This window comes from Hylaeus volcanicus, chromosome 1 (assembly GCF_026283585.1).
Source record: "Hylaeus volcanicus isolate JK05 chromosome 1, UHH_iyHylVolc1.0_haploid, whole genome shotgun sequence".
Classification (NCBI taxonomy): Eukaryota; Metazoa; Arthropoda; class Insecta; order Hymenoptera; family Colletidae; genus Hylaeus; species Hylaeus volcanicus.
In genome coordinates this window covers 9,097,007-9,112,268 of record NC_071976.1, presented here as the reverse complement: position 1 = coordinate 9,112,268, position 15,262 = coordinate 9,097,007, and the positions used below count along the sequence as shown (strand labels likewise).

The window sequence follows — 15,262 nt, the reverse complement described above, 5'->3', positions numbered from 1 at the left end:
TTTAACGAATTCTCTGGTATAAACAAAGGGTCGAAAGGACTGTTACCATACAATTTTTAACTTAATCCACGTTACTTTTGATCATGAGCGCTAGCTATACACTTTCTAGAAGGCCAAAAGCCCCTCGAACATACTTTTGACAGATCTACACCGGTCAGTGCTTGAACAGCTGGAGGTACTTGCCCCACAAGGCGGGTAATTTCTCCGCTGGTCGTGTCGTTTCCACCCAGAAGAACAATCTCCTCCGTTCTGGCCAATGGTGCTGCAACCTCCGCAGCAATCTGAAACAACGTACGGATGGTGTTAGAATAAAAATAAGCTTGCATGGTCGTTGACGCTAGTTGACTGGTTGCTTGTCTAATTTTTCGTACTCGAACACTTTAACCACTAAAATAGTGGTTAACTTGCGGAGATGAGTTCTTACCTTTGGCAGAGCGTTCAGAGCGATATTCAGAATGGCTGCCTCGCCGTACTTCTTGTACACAGCAGCCTTCATTCGCATACGCTCAGCTTCCGATATTCCTATCGCCTCCAGAGCTTGAGCCTCAGCTTCTCCGATCAATCGAATCTTCTCAGCTTCTGCCGTAGCCGCATTCACCGTCTGTGTCCTGTAAACAACGAAACCAGTTGTCAAACATCGAATTAAATTCCTTCATTAATTAATTACTCGTCGTCGTCAACTATAGTGGACGAGACAAAATTATTCTCAGAGAGTACGTAGAGCTTCAGCTCTGAATAACTTTTTTTAATTAACTGCTAGTTATCGTAAACTATAGTAGACGAGACAAAATTATTCTCAGAGTTCTTAAGAACCTTTTTCCTTCGGCCACTCTGCCGATTTTGTAATGCTCGGCCTCAGCCGGAAGCCGCACGGTGCTCTGGAGCTCGTGTTCCTTTCGACGGACTTCCTGCTCCTCCACCTCGATCTGCTTGCGCCTTTCCACGACTTCTATCTGAATTTCTTCGTTTCGTATCCGTTGTCTTATCTTCGCCGCTTGGAGCTCGTAGGCCAACTGAGCCTCGGCTTTCTGTGATAAATAACGATGGATTCAACGCGGCTATTTTGTTTTAATTTATTTGAAGGACATAAAATAGTAGTATTTCTTTTAATAAGGATGGTGAAAGTTGAAGCTAATGGAGGTAATAATGTTTGAATATCGACGTACAGCCGTGTTGACTTCCTGATCGAAGTTAGCCTTCTGCAGCTGGAAGAGTCTGGCGTTGTCTTCGATCTTTGTGTCGGTGTTGTACTTTATGTCCATCGCTGCTTTCTCGCACTCTGCTTCCTGCAAGAAAAGGGAAAACGTCAGAAGTAACGTAGAGGAGTTCCTATCTAGGAACACAGAAAAGGAGTTTCTGTATTCGATTTATTCAGAAACAGGAAAGAAGGATTAATTCAGGCTAACATTAAATTCTACGTATTGTATATTTGGCACGACGAAACATTTATCCGTTTTCATAAATTGGGCATTGTAGGTAGATGACCAACAACACGGTAAATTAATTCTTGGGGATAGATTGTGGAATTAAAAAGCCTGTAAGTAAAGTGTTGAGACTCCTAACAGCAACACACGTTAGGATACGTAAAATGTGGACCGAGGAGGGGCTAGTTGCGACATTATTCGGGACGTGTTGTGACTACGATAAAGCTCCTGGGAAAGTACAATTGCATAAATTTAGTTCAGTTAGACGATTAACTTACGTCATCTAACATATTACGTTTAACGTTATGTTTCACAACGTAATGTCGAATAATTTGGTTCAGCCAAGTTTAAGTATTTCTCTGGTCTACGTTTTAATTATGTAATAATAATAAAACTCCGAACTGTTAAATTTATACTGCTATGTTGGTATTGAACAGTCTTACAGGCTGACAAAATTAGGTCCTATCAGAAAGCACTGTAAACAATAATAATAATAACCGAGTGCTATGGTGGAGGCATTACTGATATCCCAAACATTGCTAACGTTTTCTGCTAAAATAAAAATAAATTACTATAGAATTCCGAACTATTAAATTTACACTAGTATGTTGCTATTGAACAGTCCCACAGGCTGACAAAATTAGGTCCTATTTGAAAGCATTCTGATGTTCGTGAACGTACCCGAATGCCAGCGTCGCGGTTCGCCTCCGCGACGCCAACGTCGGCGTCCCGTTTAACAACGGCGGTCTGAGCCTTGCCAAGCGACGCCAAGTATTGAACGTCGTCGTAGACATCCTTTATCGTAAACGACAGGATCTCGATGCCCATGCGACCGACGTCCGGCGCGGCGACCTCCCTTACGAGCGTCGCGAACTGATCTCGATCCTTGTATATCTCCTCCACCGAGAGCGTGCCTGGAAGTTTAGATGGTCTTTGTTTAACAGACCTTCTCGCAACGCGGTAGAGTAGTTATGAGACTGTAAACTAGCGTTCCTTGATGAGAATGGCAAGCTCTTGGACGCGTTACGTACGTGGCTCTAAGCAGAATCTAAGGACAGTGCAGTCAAATTGCTCGAAGATTACGTCTCTTTTTTTTGGAATTAATTCTGAAGAAATGAATGCAAGTGCTGACTTGAACTTCTACACTATGGTTGGATGTACATTAAAGAGTGAGAAAATATTTTATTGGACAGGTATATGTGGGTGACAAAAATGGCCTTGCGTAAAGTGTATCAAAGGGCCATTTTTAGAATGTTCTGTTGAGTATTTAGTGATTTTTCGTTCATTTTATCATAGATGTATGTGGATGACTGAATAATGTTTTTCTTGGTCTTTAAGGTACATGTAATTATTGTGTCTTCGCTACCATTCGTTTCTTTGCAATTACTTTTCAAAAAGTGGCTCTTTAGTTTTTCTTAGTTTAGAGAAGAATATCATCTTTCAGGCCGTAGAAATGCTGACATTTGGCAATTTATTTTTGAGAATATTGAATGTCTAATATAAGTATATCTGTCAATTTTCACAAAAATATGTTGATCTATTAAAAATATATAAGCTTCTGCACGCGTAAATGTAATTGCAACAGACAAAATCAACATATTTATTACGAAAACTCCGTTTTTCAAACGAATGGACTTGAACTACTTTCTTAGTGAACGATTCATATGTATAATATATAGAAAAGATACACAAAAACAATGTAGACAGAGTAAACTTGACGAATAAATATAATAATACTAAAATACAGCGTGTTGCCTACAAACTTATTTTTCCCTTTCACCTTATTTTACTAAAGTTTAGCCGATCTTACCTAATATCGCGCGAAGATGGCCCTCCAAGGTAGAGAGGATCGTCGATTTGATTTCGTGCACGCTCTTCCCGAGAAATTGTTCGCTGGCAGTGTGCAATAATTCGTCAGCTTTCATGATCTTGCATTGAGCTACCCCGGTGACGGTTAAAGGCACCCCAAGGGCTGTCTCCACGTTCTCGCAAACGGGATTCAGCGTCATCACCTCCAGAGAGAGCCGTTGAACGTCGGTGACGAACCACCACGTGAAGGCGTAGCCTCCGACGATGGTCCTCTTTTTCATCGATCCGCAACATCCTCCTAAAAACGTATTCGTGGGAAAAATTCAATGGAAAAGTAGATAAAATACAGGATAACTACTTGGAATGAAATTCTAATGGTACTTTTTCAATTGAAAAAAGTGCTACCATAACTTGTTGATATTAAAATTACTAAGCCAGTCGGCTTGAACTTCTTTTTAAAATCAGTGAACACATGTTAATAATGGTTTTATTGCAGGTTTTAGAAGCAGGTATTTTAATTTAGAGAATTAATTTTATTGGTAAATTAGTTTACTGACTCTCTAATTGCGTTTACCTTGGTAGTTTTAGTGCCAACTGGCCAAGCAATGACCAAATATTATTTATATATCCTGTCTTGCAAATTTAAGATATGTGTATAGTCCCTAATAGTGTTTATAAAAATAAATAAAAATCCTTGTGTAAGCTGTTCTTGAAATATACTACTGCAAAGAAAAATAAGCAACTTTTGTTTACATAATATTATTTTTCTTAATTTTGAATGCTTTCAAACGCGAACAAAGAATATCATTTTATAACATTTCATAAAAATTGAATGCAAATAAACGTTTTTGCCACATGTATCGAGGCATCTATACTTCCTGTCCCCTTCTCTGCCTATTATTCTTATCCTTTTGTTTAGATATTATTTTACACCTTAGAGTTTGTACTTCTAATATCTCCAAAAAAATATAAATAAGAACCTAACACCTCCAAAGCATTTTCTTTCGCAGAAAAAATCCTTTAAAGCAATATAAAAAAAGAATGATTAATTGATATCGCGTTTTCTCATTCAATACTATTCAATGAGTTAGTCTAAGCGCCACAACGACCAACGACGTCAGCGTAAGCGACGTCTAAACTTTTCCCCCTTGTTTATCGTAATGCCATGATTCGCCTTGTGATTCAACGATCGTTAAAGACAATACATAACCGCGTCGAGTATTGCAACGTAAGTAGGTCGTTCCCGTATGGCGACCGGTACCACTCTTTACCGTAAGTCCGCACGATGACGTCAAATAGAGGTTCCCCGATGCCGTGTATCGTTCATTGTAAACGTGACTCGTCTCACGTAACTGTGACCATTGATTTTGAAATTCTCGGCATTCTTCGATCGTTCCTCAGGCGCGCGGTTTCGATTGCCATCGTTTTTCGACGTAAAAACATGCTTCAAATTAACGGGGGAAATTGGGAAGGCAAGAATTCAGTGTTTATCAGGATATTTTCTCTTTACAGAGAAGAATTTATGTAAAGTTACCAAATTTAATTTAAAACATACGTGAAATATTTTCAAAGTTAAGGAAAATTAAGTAAATTTGTCTCTGCAAAGAAATCACGTAAAACACTTAATGTTTACGCTTTTAGTATGGTTTCTCCCGTTAAATAAATACTGGAAATATTCATCACACCCCTAAAATATTGAATATACTATCATTAGTGTTGTATAGTAATTGAAAACGAAGGGTTTCTTATTTATACAACTCAAATTTATCTGAAATTATTATGCAACAGAATCCTTCCCACTCATAATTTGATTCAATCAGATTAGTTTCACCGAATATCATTACGCAATTTAAAAAAGTGAATATTCTACTATTTTCGATATGAATATAGCTGTGTAAGTTTTGGCTTAGTAAGTTCATATTATACGCATACCTATTGCGTGTTTAGAATAGTCAAAAAATTGAGCACAATTCGTTAATGATATTCAGGAATTTTCGTTCGCGTGTTACGGTAATTCAAATCCCGTTCGTGACATTATTCGAGACTCTATTGAAGTTATTCGAACATTTTCCGTTAGAATTCTCGCTATATATTTTACTACAATTCTATTCCAATTAATCTCAAACCGTTTATTAAACGTAACTTGACCTTTTGACATAAATCTAGTTACTACTTAATTAGAAATAACAATTACGACAAAAGTTAACGAGAAAGTTCACCTTTAAGAATAAATCCTGATAAATGTATATTTTATAAACATACCACGTTTGATAACATCTGTTTGTGATAATGAAACAAAAGACAATATTCAACGTCATGCGAAAGCAAAACATTACATATTTACGTGAAACTTATGTCGACAACATTCGATTACATCGAAATAATGTGCGAGATCAGGTAGATGAATATCGTACACGCATCATAAAGAAACAATAAAATATCTTGTAGTTCGTCATCCATAAAACAAACACCAGAGTTTAAATTATAGAACAAAATTTTATGCATTTCAGTAGACGCAAATGAACGAGTTATTAACACTTTCATTGTCATTGTCACGCATACGTGATCTTTCCAACTATCGGTTATCGACAGCTATCGGGCACACGTGGTTTCGTTACCTAATGGTTATCCACTGCTATCGTGTAAATGTGATTTTTTCAGTCAGAGAGTTATACGCTATTGACACGTACATTTTGATCATTACGTTGGTAGTAAAGACAGATATTGGAATTCGTGTAAAGTGACCTCTTTAAATTTATCCATATTTCGAACCGATTAGGGGCCGTTCATTAATTACGTAAGAATGATTTCTGGCATTCTTTACCCCTCTCTCAACCCTGTCTAAGGACATGCAACATTTACGAAAACGAAATATGGAGGTAACGAAATTGGTTTCTGGAATAAATTACGAATTATTTACCGAGTCAAACATACATGGCCAATAAGTGGTCTCAAAACTAAATACCTGCTTATTCATATACATATTTTAAACGAAAAATTCATTTGGTGATATCAAAACTATTGGGCTGTCTGGAAAGTCCATGCCGATTTTTAGTAGGCGATACAAGTCTGAATATATCGGAATGGCTGAAAACAAATAAAATGTGTACATTTCTTAAGAGGTGGAAAGGTTGTCGAACAAAATGGTACATATATAATTCAATAAATATACATCAAAATTCAAATATGCCTTTGAATTTTTCTTGAAAATAGGCATGAACTTTCCGGACAACCTAATATTATTTAATTTAGTCAAACTTCTTCAATAGACATAGAGAGCACGAATAATTATGGGATCAACTGTATACTATATTTTCATTCGATTTTTCGTGATATTTGAATGGAAACCTTCAATGAATCACTAATCAAATTTTCGAGACCTACGATGTCCCTTCAGAGTGCCCATCATCCCACTGGAAAGGGTAAACAGTCTTAATTTGTCAACAGTTAAACCGTGCTTTAGTTCAGAGCATTTGCCTATTGACAGAACTTTCTGTCAATCTTTTGCCTGTTTACACAAGCAAAGTTCCATTTCTACAGGGGCCAAGTCAATGGTACAGGAAGAAGAACGATCCCACGAGGAAGGCGGAGATGAACGTCGATGGAACGAGCACGAGTCGAAGGAAAAGGTGGGGAAGTCGTCGACCGTTATGCGGCGTGTTCAGCTTCGAAAGGTTCGTAACCTGTTCACCAGCCGCCGTTCCAATCTCGACAGATCCAGCATGCGGACGTCCGTGCAAGGAGCAAGGTCACGGTCAGTGTTACACCTTCCTCCGTGTGGCTGTCTCATCGACCACGAGGATTCCCCTGCGTTCTCCAAGTGATCAAAAAAGCGTTGAACGCTGGCCTCTTTTCTCGTTTCGAGTTTTCTGGGCCATCGAACTGAACGCCAGTGATCTCGAGGAGGAACCAGAAGTCGTGTTCCTTAGTTTCGTTGGCATCGAAAGGACTTTCTTGAAGGAAGTGTTTCTTCTTCGAAGCTTCGTCTTTAAAATTTTTAATTATTTGTGAATTGTTTGTGAGTTCTTAGCGTGATCTATTCGGTTGATTCTTGGAGGAGCTAGATCTCGGAAGCTAGAAGACTAATGTACGTGGAACAGTGGGACACTTTTCTCAAGTTTTGTTAGAATTCCTTGTCTTAATATCGATGCTTCGAAATACAGCGTTTAGGCTATGATAGAGGAGTTAGCAGAGTGCATGTATATGAAGAAAGAAAAGTGACCACAGGACATTTTCGAATTATTCTGGAATTGTCGATGAGTTTTTAGTGTGATCTATTCAGTTGGAGGAGCTAGATCTCTGAAGCTAGAAGACTGATACGTGGAACAGTGGGACACTTTTTTCAAGTTTTGTTAGAATTCCTTCTCTTAATATCGATGCTACGAAATACAGTGTTTAGGCCAAGATAGAAGAGTTAACAGAGTGCAAGTGTACGAAGAAAGTAACCCAACCAGGCCAACTTTTCAATTATTTATGAATTATTGACGAGCTCTCAGTGCAACTTGCTAGGTTGACACTTGGAAGAGCTAGAGCACTGATAGACTAGTGAAGTTATTAAAATTTCTGTCTCGAAAATCGCCATTTCATTCAAGATAAAAAATCTATCAAACTACAAGTGTACGATGAAAGAAAGGTGACAAGAAAGCTAATGTATATCGAACTCAGCGGACAGAGAAAGCCTCTCGAAGAGAGTTCGATCGAAAATTCTAGATGTCCAAGTGAACGGGAGATCGTACAAGAAGTTTATAGATATCCTACTAGATTTCATATATTTCAAATAGCCGAACCATTCGGAAGAATGTACTCTCTGTGACGAATCACGTGGACAACGGAAGGGGTTGAAAGCAAACGTGACTGAACAATGTAAAAGCCGGGAAATCCTCTTTCTGAAGGATGGATACGTGTAACGTCTAAGTGCATCGATTACTCAGAGGAAACGAAGCTTCTGGAGTGCACGTTATCTCCTTATCTCCCAGGAAAGTAGGTGAGCGAGTACTGCTTTTCCTTTTCAAACCCATTAAATCCCCATCGAACGTCTGTCTGTTGGCTACGTGACGATTTACTCGTCCACGAGGATGCTTTCAACTTCTCTACCTCAAAGGCAAATTAAGTTAATACAAACGTTGCAGTTAACCAATTTACTAGCGGAAGTTCGCTTACAGACTCTTTAACTACAGTGATTGCCGTCTGGAATTTATCGAACTTTTGACGTCAATTGTTTACTGCCAACGATCAATTTTTTTAATATAAAACAGTACTGATTTCTTTTAAAGTAAAATAGCTAATACAGTCTAACATCTTGAATGTCTCTGACGTCTTTTGGTAAGTTGTTTCAATGTCAAGCAGCACAGCGTGAAAAGAATATTTGTCAATGGAATTCGATTTAGAAGACAAGCACAGTGGGACGAATCGCGGTGGAGGTCGAATTGAAAACCATTGTGAGGCGCAATTTTTCAATTAGGACCAGAAAGGATGACACAAAACCCGAGAATAGAAAAGCTGACGGGAATAGTTAGCGACGCCTGTATGATTCCGCTTTGCGGTTCAAATAATAAAGGATCGTTCTCTATGGGTCTGACCTCGTTCTGTATGGCGCGTGCGCCACAACCTCGTTGATCCGAACTAAACAGGACAACCATGTTACGTGTCAACGACAATTTGTATAGATATTTTTATTAAATTACGCGAAGAAAATTGAATTAATTAAAGTCAAATATTATAACAAAATAAGTCTGAAGCGTACTGTATTCGACATAAATGTTCCAGACTCCTCGTTTGAAGCCTTTTATTATTATTAAGGTTGACTGTTGGTATTTAGAAATATATAAATAAATTATACGATAGCAATGGATCACAGTTTATGAATAAAATAATATATGTAGTTTTTTGTTTTTAGAAATTAAGATGATAATATAGAATTCATTTCGTCTGGTTGTTGGTAATTTTGAGTTGATAAAAAAAATGTAATTAAGCGACTAAAAGAGTGTGTAAAATATGGAACATTTTTAAAAGTCTAATCTAAAGATATTGAGTCAAAATAAACTAACAGTGGAAACTTTTACATTATATAAAATATGCTTGTTCAGACTGCATCTGTTGTAATATACGTTTTATACAGACACACACGGAATTTTCAATTAAGAGAGACGATATTAATTAAATGGAGTCAGATATACTGCAAGTGGGATTGAAACTTGATCGAGCATATTCGATTTTAAAATGTCCAAATCAACAGCAAAGCGACGTACTTAATTATTCTGCCGACAGATTCGAAAAAGGAGCAAACTAAAGTAAAATGAAATGGAGTTAACAGGAAGTTTGTTCACTTTCTTATTTATAGAACAGGAAACACATAAAAATAAGTTTCGATCTCGTTAATTCGAGTTGTTAAAGGAGAAAGTGTTTCGGATCGCAGATAAATTTAAATTGATATGAACCTTTTGCTCCGCTTTCAATTTTCAATCTTCTCTTTCAATCTTTATACTTTTTTTTAAAAACGCGAATAAAAATTATTTTTTTTATTATTTAATACATTTTATATAATAAACCCTATTAAACAGAATTTTGTATTCGGGCAATACTTCTTGACAAAAAATTCATTAATATTCATTAATATCATTATGATTTTCACGCGTCCAAGGTGGATGCGTCCTTTTCCTCCTTGAGAAAGGACTTATGAAATTTTATATAAATATAATTCATAAAGTGATCCTAACGGATAAAATAAATTTCGTATAATACAAATGTTACGAAAATAAACAATATTATTGAATTTAAGTACATATATGTCCAAATGTGTCGCGAATGTGTCAAGTGCACTTTCAACCCAGTATCATTTAGAGTACACCAATTTTCCTACGTGCAGTATACTTGGGTTATGGGTTGTACCATTGCAACGGTGTTTCGTCGTAGTTGGCGAAGGAGATGCGTTCCGTTATCCCCGTTTTACATTTTCTGCGAAATTCCGTGCACGACCTGGTTTTCGTGGAATACGCGACTTTCGACGATAGGGTACGTGAGTATCGTCGCGGGCGAACTGCCCGCGTTAATAGCGAATTACTTAACAGCTGAAAGTTTCACGTGTCATTGATATTCGTCTCGTAACGCACGCGTTCCCTTCCTCGGACCACGTGTATCCGTCCTCGGACTTTTCTTCGACCGATTTCTACGCGACTCTGGATCGACTTCGATTGGACAGTATCGAAGGATTCTTTAACGAAGACGGTCTACACCTATGATGACCGTTAACGACTCCCTAACGGTTCGTTAATTACCGTGGCAAGGTTCGATTTATGACAGAATTAAATTTTGTTAATAGATAAGGGTCGTCAGTTAAATCCAGTGATAATCTTTTTTTTTTTTATTCAAATGGAGATTATTATAGACAGGCTCTTTTGTGGCAAATATAATGAAATTGTAAAAGGAAATTTGTTTAGAGGTTGAATTTGAATTATTTATGATCGTGTTATTGGTGAATTGAAAAATTGCATGGAAGATGGATGGTGGTGTGTCAAGTCCGAAGGATAATCATTGCAAGCAAAGATTGTTTGTTTGTTGATATGGTGGAATAATTGTATACGTGTTTTATAAGTGTAATTTTTTTATAATAATTGCATTGTCTTTTCTGGTTTTTGCAATTCAAACGTTTGTAAGAATTTAGTTATGTACCCTATAGCGTGCATTTAAATATATTAAATAAATTTAATGTGTGTATAGACTTGGATATACTTGATTCATTAACACAAAGTTAATTCGAGGTGTGAATTATTTACGAGTACTGCTAATTATTTTCCGATTTAATTTAAATCTACGTGTACATAGCGTTAATTCTTCCTTTACGTAACGTTACAGGTGATCGTTAAGGGTAATTACAGGAGAATAAAATGGGTATCGAGAGCGTTTTAGCAGGAGGTCTGACCTCTGCATCGACAGGACTTTCATGGTTCTTTCCGGTCCTCGCGGCCGCGCTCGTCTACTTCCAATATGAAGTTATGGACAACGAAGCGCCGCCGATTAATATACCATCCGAGGTGCTCCTGCCATCCTACGATTTTATTGTGATAGGAGCCGGTTCTGCAGGTACGTTTTTTAACTAACGATATCATAGTACAGTAGATCGGACTCCCTCATAACACGATTAATCCTCCAATTTTAGCAAAATTAAATATCTCACGATGGACAACCATGGAATTAATTGTTTAATCGAATTAATTTCACGAATAAATTGATACAGTTGGTTTCATTTGTTATCTATAAATAAAATTCTGGTCATTTACCAGACGAAGAATTTTCAAAAAATAAAGAAACTAATATATAAGAAATATATAAAAATTATTCTGCGTGCAATTGGTTAATAAAATTCATAAAATGAATTTTGATTACGTTAATAAAATCTGAATAGCAACGTTCTCGGGTTTAACTGTTTATGAAACTTTATGATATATCACTTGCCATAAAGTTACTTCTAAGTTACCGCTCTTTTTCTCGCGATGCAATATTTTTACTTTAGAAATTTTTATGAAACTCGCGTATACTTTCGCTACAGGAGCCGTAGTAGCGAGTCGCCTCTCAGAGATTGAAAACTGGAACGTGCTTCTTTTGGAAGCTGGAGGCGACGAAACCGAAATCTCGGATGTGCCTCTTCTAGCTGGCTATTTGCAGCTTAGTCAGCTCGATTGGCAATACAAAACCGAACCAGACGAAGGTGCTTGTCGAGGTATGAATTTGTATTATAAAACGATTCTAAACCATTCTGCGCATTCGTGAGTTTCGATGTTTATCAATTATTAGGCGTAAAAATCAATTCTGTGCCTTTATATTCAATCATTTATAACTCTAATTCAAGTAGAAATATTTATTTGTCTACTTGATTAAAATACTTATTTTCCAAATCTTTAAATGAATCGTCACGAATCAATTTCTATAATGAATTTCTATACTCAAGTCCAAACCTGATGGCGATTAGAAAATATCTATAGCGAGTGAGTAAATTTCATTTATAAGGATGCGAAGTCGAAGAACTTGACTAAAACACCTAAAGTATCAGTGTAATATTTCTTTCTTTAAATTACTTTGCATTTGCATTTATCTATTGCTCGGGTACCTCGGGATTGCTAAACCCGTACTCCAGCTACGATCAAACATAGCTGCAGCCCCTGAGGGTAATAAATATCGATACGTTCTATGTTCATTAACTAAAAAATTTCGTGGCTACTAATGTTCGTATAGATGCATTGTAATGACCAACAGGTTGAGACTTAAGTTACGTGTATCGATATACTGCAGCTGAGATCAAGTTGAGGATTTAGAAGGTTGGTTTTTTAACCCCTTCGGTTTAATGTCACCTATTGGTGGCATCCACGAAACAAGTATTATTACTTTCTGCAGTATGCATTAGAAAACTATAAAAGTTTAATGTCAATCATGCTCGAGATTTCTATGAACGTCGCAGAACACGTTTTCGCGGCTTAATGTATTAGGTTGTCCGAAAAGTTTCTTTCGTGAGTTGCATTCAATTATTTTCTGTGGCAGTGTTTATATAAATAGACAATCTAACTTCTTAGACATTGATGCTGTAACAGTAATGAAGCGAAATGAATCGTACACAATTCAGTAATGTAACATAAAACATACAATATTGTGTATATATTAATTAATTATTAATAAAACGAAAGAAACTTTTGGGACAACCTAATATAACCTCGGCCAGCTCCTCCGTACCGGAAGGGTTAATACATCAAAATTACAAGTGTCTGTTTAAAGTAGAGTTATAAATAATTGAATATAAAGGCATAGAATTTCCACATCTAATATAAGAATTGCAAAAGAAAAAAAAAACAGTTTAAATGCTATAATAAGGTGAAAAATAACTGATTAAGCAATGGTTAAGGACCCTTTCGAATAACCTATACTGAACTGTTTAACTACTACTATCTACCGTCAGTCTACATCTCACACATCATCCTTAACATACACACCTCAGTACGCAATCAAAAGTCAGGTCGAAATTAATTGTATTGCTTCTTGCTCGAGATATAATAAACCAAATCGGACGTTTAATACGTTGTTGAAAATATATGTATTGGCATTCTACAATGCGAGAATAAATGGATGGATGTGTATGTATGTTGTCCATATGTGTGTGTGTAAGTAAACAATAAAGGTAACGAGAAAGACGTGGTATAGCCAGTCAGTCAAAGATATCTAGTCTATGCGAAAGTGCGAGAATAGCTCTAGATTGTTTCTTTTATTTCACCAGTTAATATTTTCATCCTTGTGTCCATTTACAACAAATATAATAATTGTTTCTTATTACGGATTTATTGTCCATCTCTTGATGTTTATCTATAATTCCAAAAGATTTTCCAACAATTCCAAAATATTTAATGACCTGATACTTATATTTGTCAGCGATGGAGAACGGTCGGTGCAACTGGCCGCGAGGCAAGGTGATCGGAGGCAGCAGCGTCCTCAACTACATGCTCTACCTTCGCGGCAACAAACGCGACTACGACATCTGGGAGCAACAAGGTAACCCAGGCTGGGGTTCCAGGGAGGTCCTCTATTACTTCAAGAAATCCGAGGACAACCAGAATCCCTACTTAACGCACACCCCGTACCACTCGACTGGCGGTTACCTCACCGTTCAGGAAGCGCCCTGGCACACGCCTCTGGCCGCAGCGTTCGTCCAAGCTGGCCAGGAGATGGGCTACGAGAATCGCGACATAAATGGCGAGAAACACACGGGCTTCATGATCGCCCAGGGTACCATCAGACGTGGAAGTCGTTGCTCCACGGCCAAGGCTTTCCTGCGACCAGCCAGGCTGCGCAAGAACCTCCACGTCGCCATGCACTCCCACGTCACCAAGGTCCTGATAGACCCAAAGTCCAAACGCACCTATGGAGTGGAGTTCGTCAGGGATGGAAAGGTGATTCGTATACGCGCTAAAAAGGAAGTAATCGTGTCTGGAGGATCGGTAAATTCCCCTCAAATATTGATGCTGTCAGGATTAGGACCTAGGGAACATCTTCAGCAACATGGGATTCCTGTGATTCAAGACCTCAGAGTGGGTCACAACCTCCAGGACCACGTGGGTCTGGGTGGTCTCACGTTCATGGTCAACCAGAAGATCTCCATGGTGGAGAAGAGGCTGCACAGCGTCCAGGCTGTGATGCAGTACGCCATCTTTGGCGATGGTCCCTTGACGGTTCTAGGAGGTGTCGAAGGATTAGCATTCGTCAATACGAAGTACGTGAATGCTTCTGATGATTTCCCGGACATTGAGCTGCACTTTATATCGGGTTCGACTAATTCTGACGGGGGCAGACACATCAGGAAGGTCCATGGACTCACTAAGCGATTCTATGACGATGTTTATGGGCCTATCAATGACAAGGATGTTTGGAGCGTGATACCTATGCTCCTCAGGCCTAAGAGCAGGGGGTTTATCAAGCTACGCAGCAAGAACCCGTTCGATCATCCGTTGATCTATCCGAATTACTTCAAGGAGCCTGAGGATGTCGCTACTCTAGTGGAGGGAGTCAAGATTGGGGTTGCTCTGAGCAGAACTTCAGCGTTCAGACGTTTTGGGAGCGAGCTGAACTCGAAGAAGTTCCCTGGGTGCAAGCATGTACCTATGTACAGTGATCTCTATTGGGAATGCATGATCAGGCACTATTCTGCGACCATTTACCACCCTGTGGGGACCTGCAAGATGGGGCCATACTGGGACCCAGAGGCTGTCGTGGATCCTCAGCTTAGAGTCTATGGAGTTAGCGGTCTTAGAGTTATCGATGCTTCTATCATGCCAAATCTCGTCAGTGGGAATACGAATGCACCTGCTATCATGATTGGGGAGAAGGGGTCTGATATGATAAAGGAGTTCTGGCTGAAGAGGAGGGGTCGAGGGTGAATTGCGTTGGCGGTGAAATGGAGTGAGATAATACAGAGAGTTCAGAGAAGATTCAGAGTTTAGAGAATGTATTCAGAGTCAAACAAGATTCAGAGTCAAACAAGATTCAGAGTCAAA

The 15,262-nt window shown here is 38.2% G+C and overlaps 2 protein-coding genes across 6 annotated transcripts in view; one reads left to right on the top strand and one right to left on the bottom strand.

Annotated features, from left to right (window-relative positions):
* Window positions 1–15,262, bottom strand: part of LOC128872082 (flotillin-2) — a 150,442-nt gene that overhangs the window by 9,910 nt on the left and 125,270 nt on the right. For 2 of the 3 annotated variants that reach the window (XM_054114415.1, XM_054114424.1), the window contains exons 2-7: window positions 3,235–3,531; window positions 2,106–2,338; window positions 1,167–1,286; window positions 814–1,028; window positions 425–608; window positions 135–281 (exon numbers count right to left, since the gene is read on the bottom strand). In XM_054114415.1, the coding sequence (XP_053970390.1) occupies window positions 135–281; window positions 425–608; window positions 814–1,028; window positions 1,167–1,286; window positions 2,106–2,338; window positions 3,235–3,531 (1,196 nt within the window). The remainder of the gene's footprint in view (window positions 1–134; window positions 282–424; window positions 609–813; window positions 1,029–1,166; window positions 1,287–2,105; window positions 2,339–3,234; window positions 3,532–15,262) is intronic. The other variant, XM_054114433.1, reaches the window with a different exon arrangement.
* Window positions 6,675–15,256, top strand: LOC128872035 (glucose dehydrogenase [FAD, quinone]-like). 3 transcript variants are annotated; one of them, XM_054114319.1, is made up of 4 exons: window positions 6,675–8,217; window positions 11,085–11,312; window positions 11,779–11,949; window positions 13,644–15,256. In XM_054114319.1, the coding sequence occupies exons 2-4, from the start codon at window positions 11,117–11,119 to the stop codon at window positions 15,143–15,145; spliced, it is 1,869 nt and encodes a 622-aa protein (XP_053970294.1). In that variant the 5' UTR covers window positions 6,675–8,217; window positions 11,085–11,116; the 3' UTR covers window positions 15,146–15,256. The 3 variants fall into 3 exon arrangements, with proteins under 3 accessions (XP_053970294.1, XP_053970304.1, XP_053970312.1); XM_054114329.1 differs by having other exon boundaries at window positions 6,912–6,987; XM_054114337.1 differs by lacking the exon at window positions 6,675–8,217 and adding an exon at window positions 10,090–10,516.

Bases quoted from the DNA above. Each gene is read 5' to 3' on its own strand.
- LOC128872035 (XM_054114319.1), top strand. From the start codon at position 11,117: ATGGGTATCGAGAGCGTTTTAGCAGGAGGTCTGACCTCTGCATCGACA. The intron at 11,313-11,778 runs GTACGTTTTTTA...CTTTCGCTACAG, and splicing joins GATAGGAGCCGGTTCTGCAG to GAGCCGTAGTAGCGAGTCGC. The intron at 11,950-13,643 runs GTATGAATTTGT...TATATTTGTCAG, and splicing joins AGACGAAGGTGCTTGTCGAG to CGATGGAGAACGGTCGGTGC.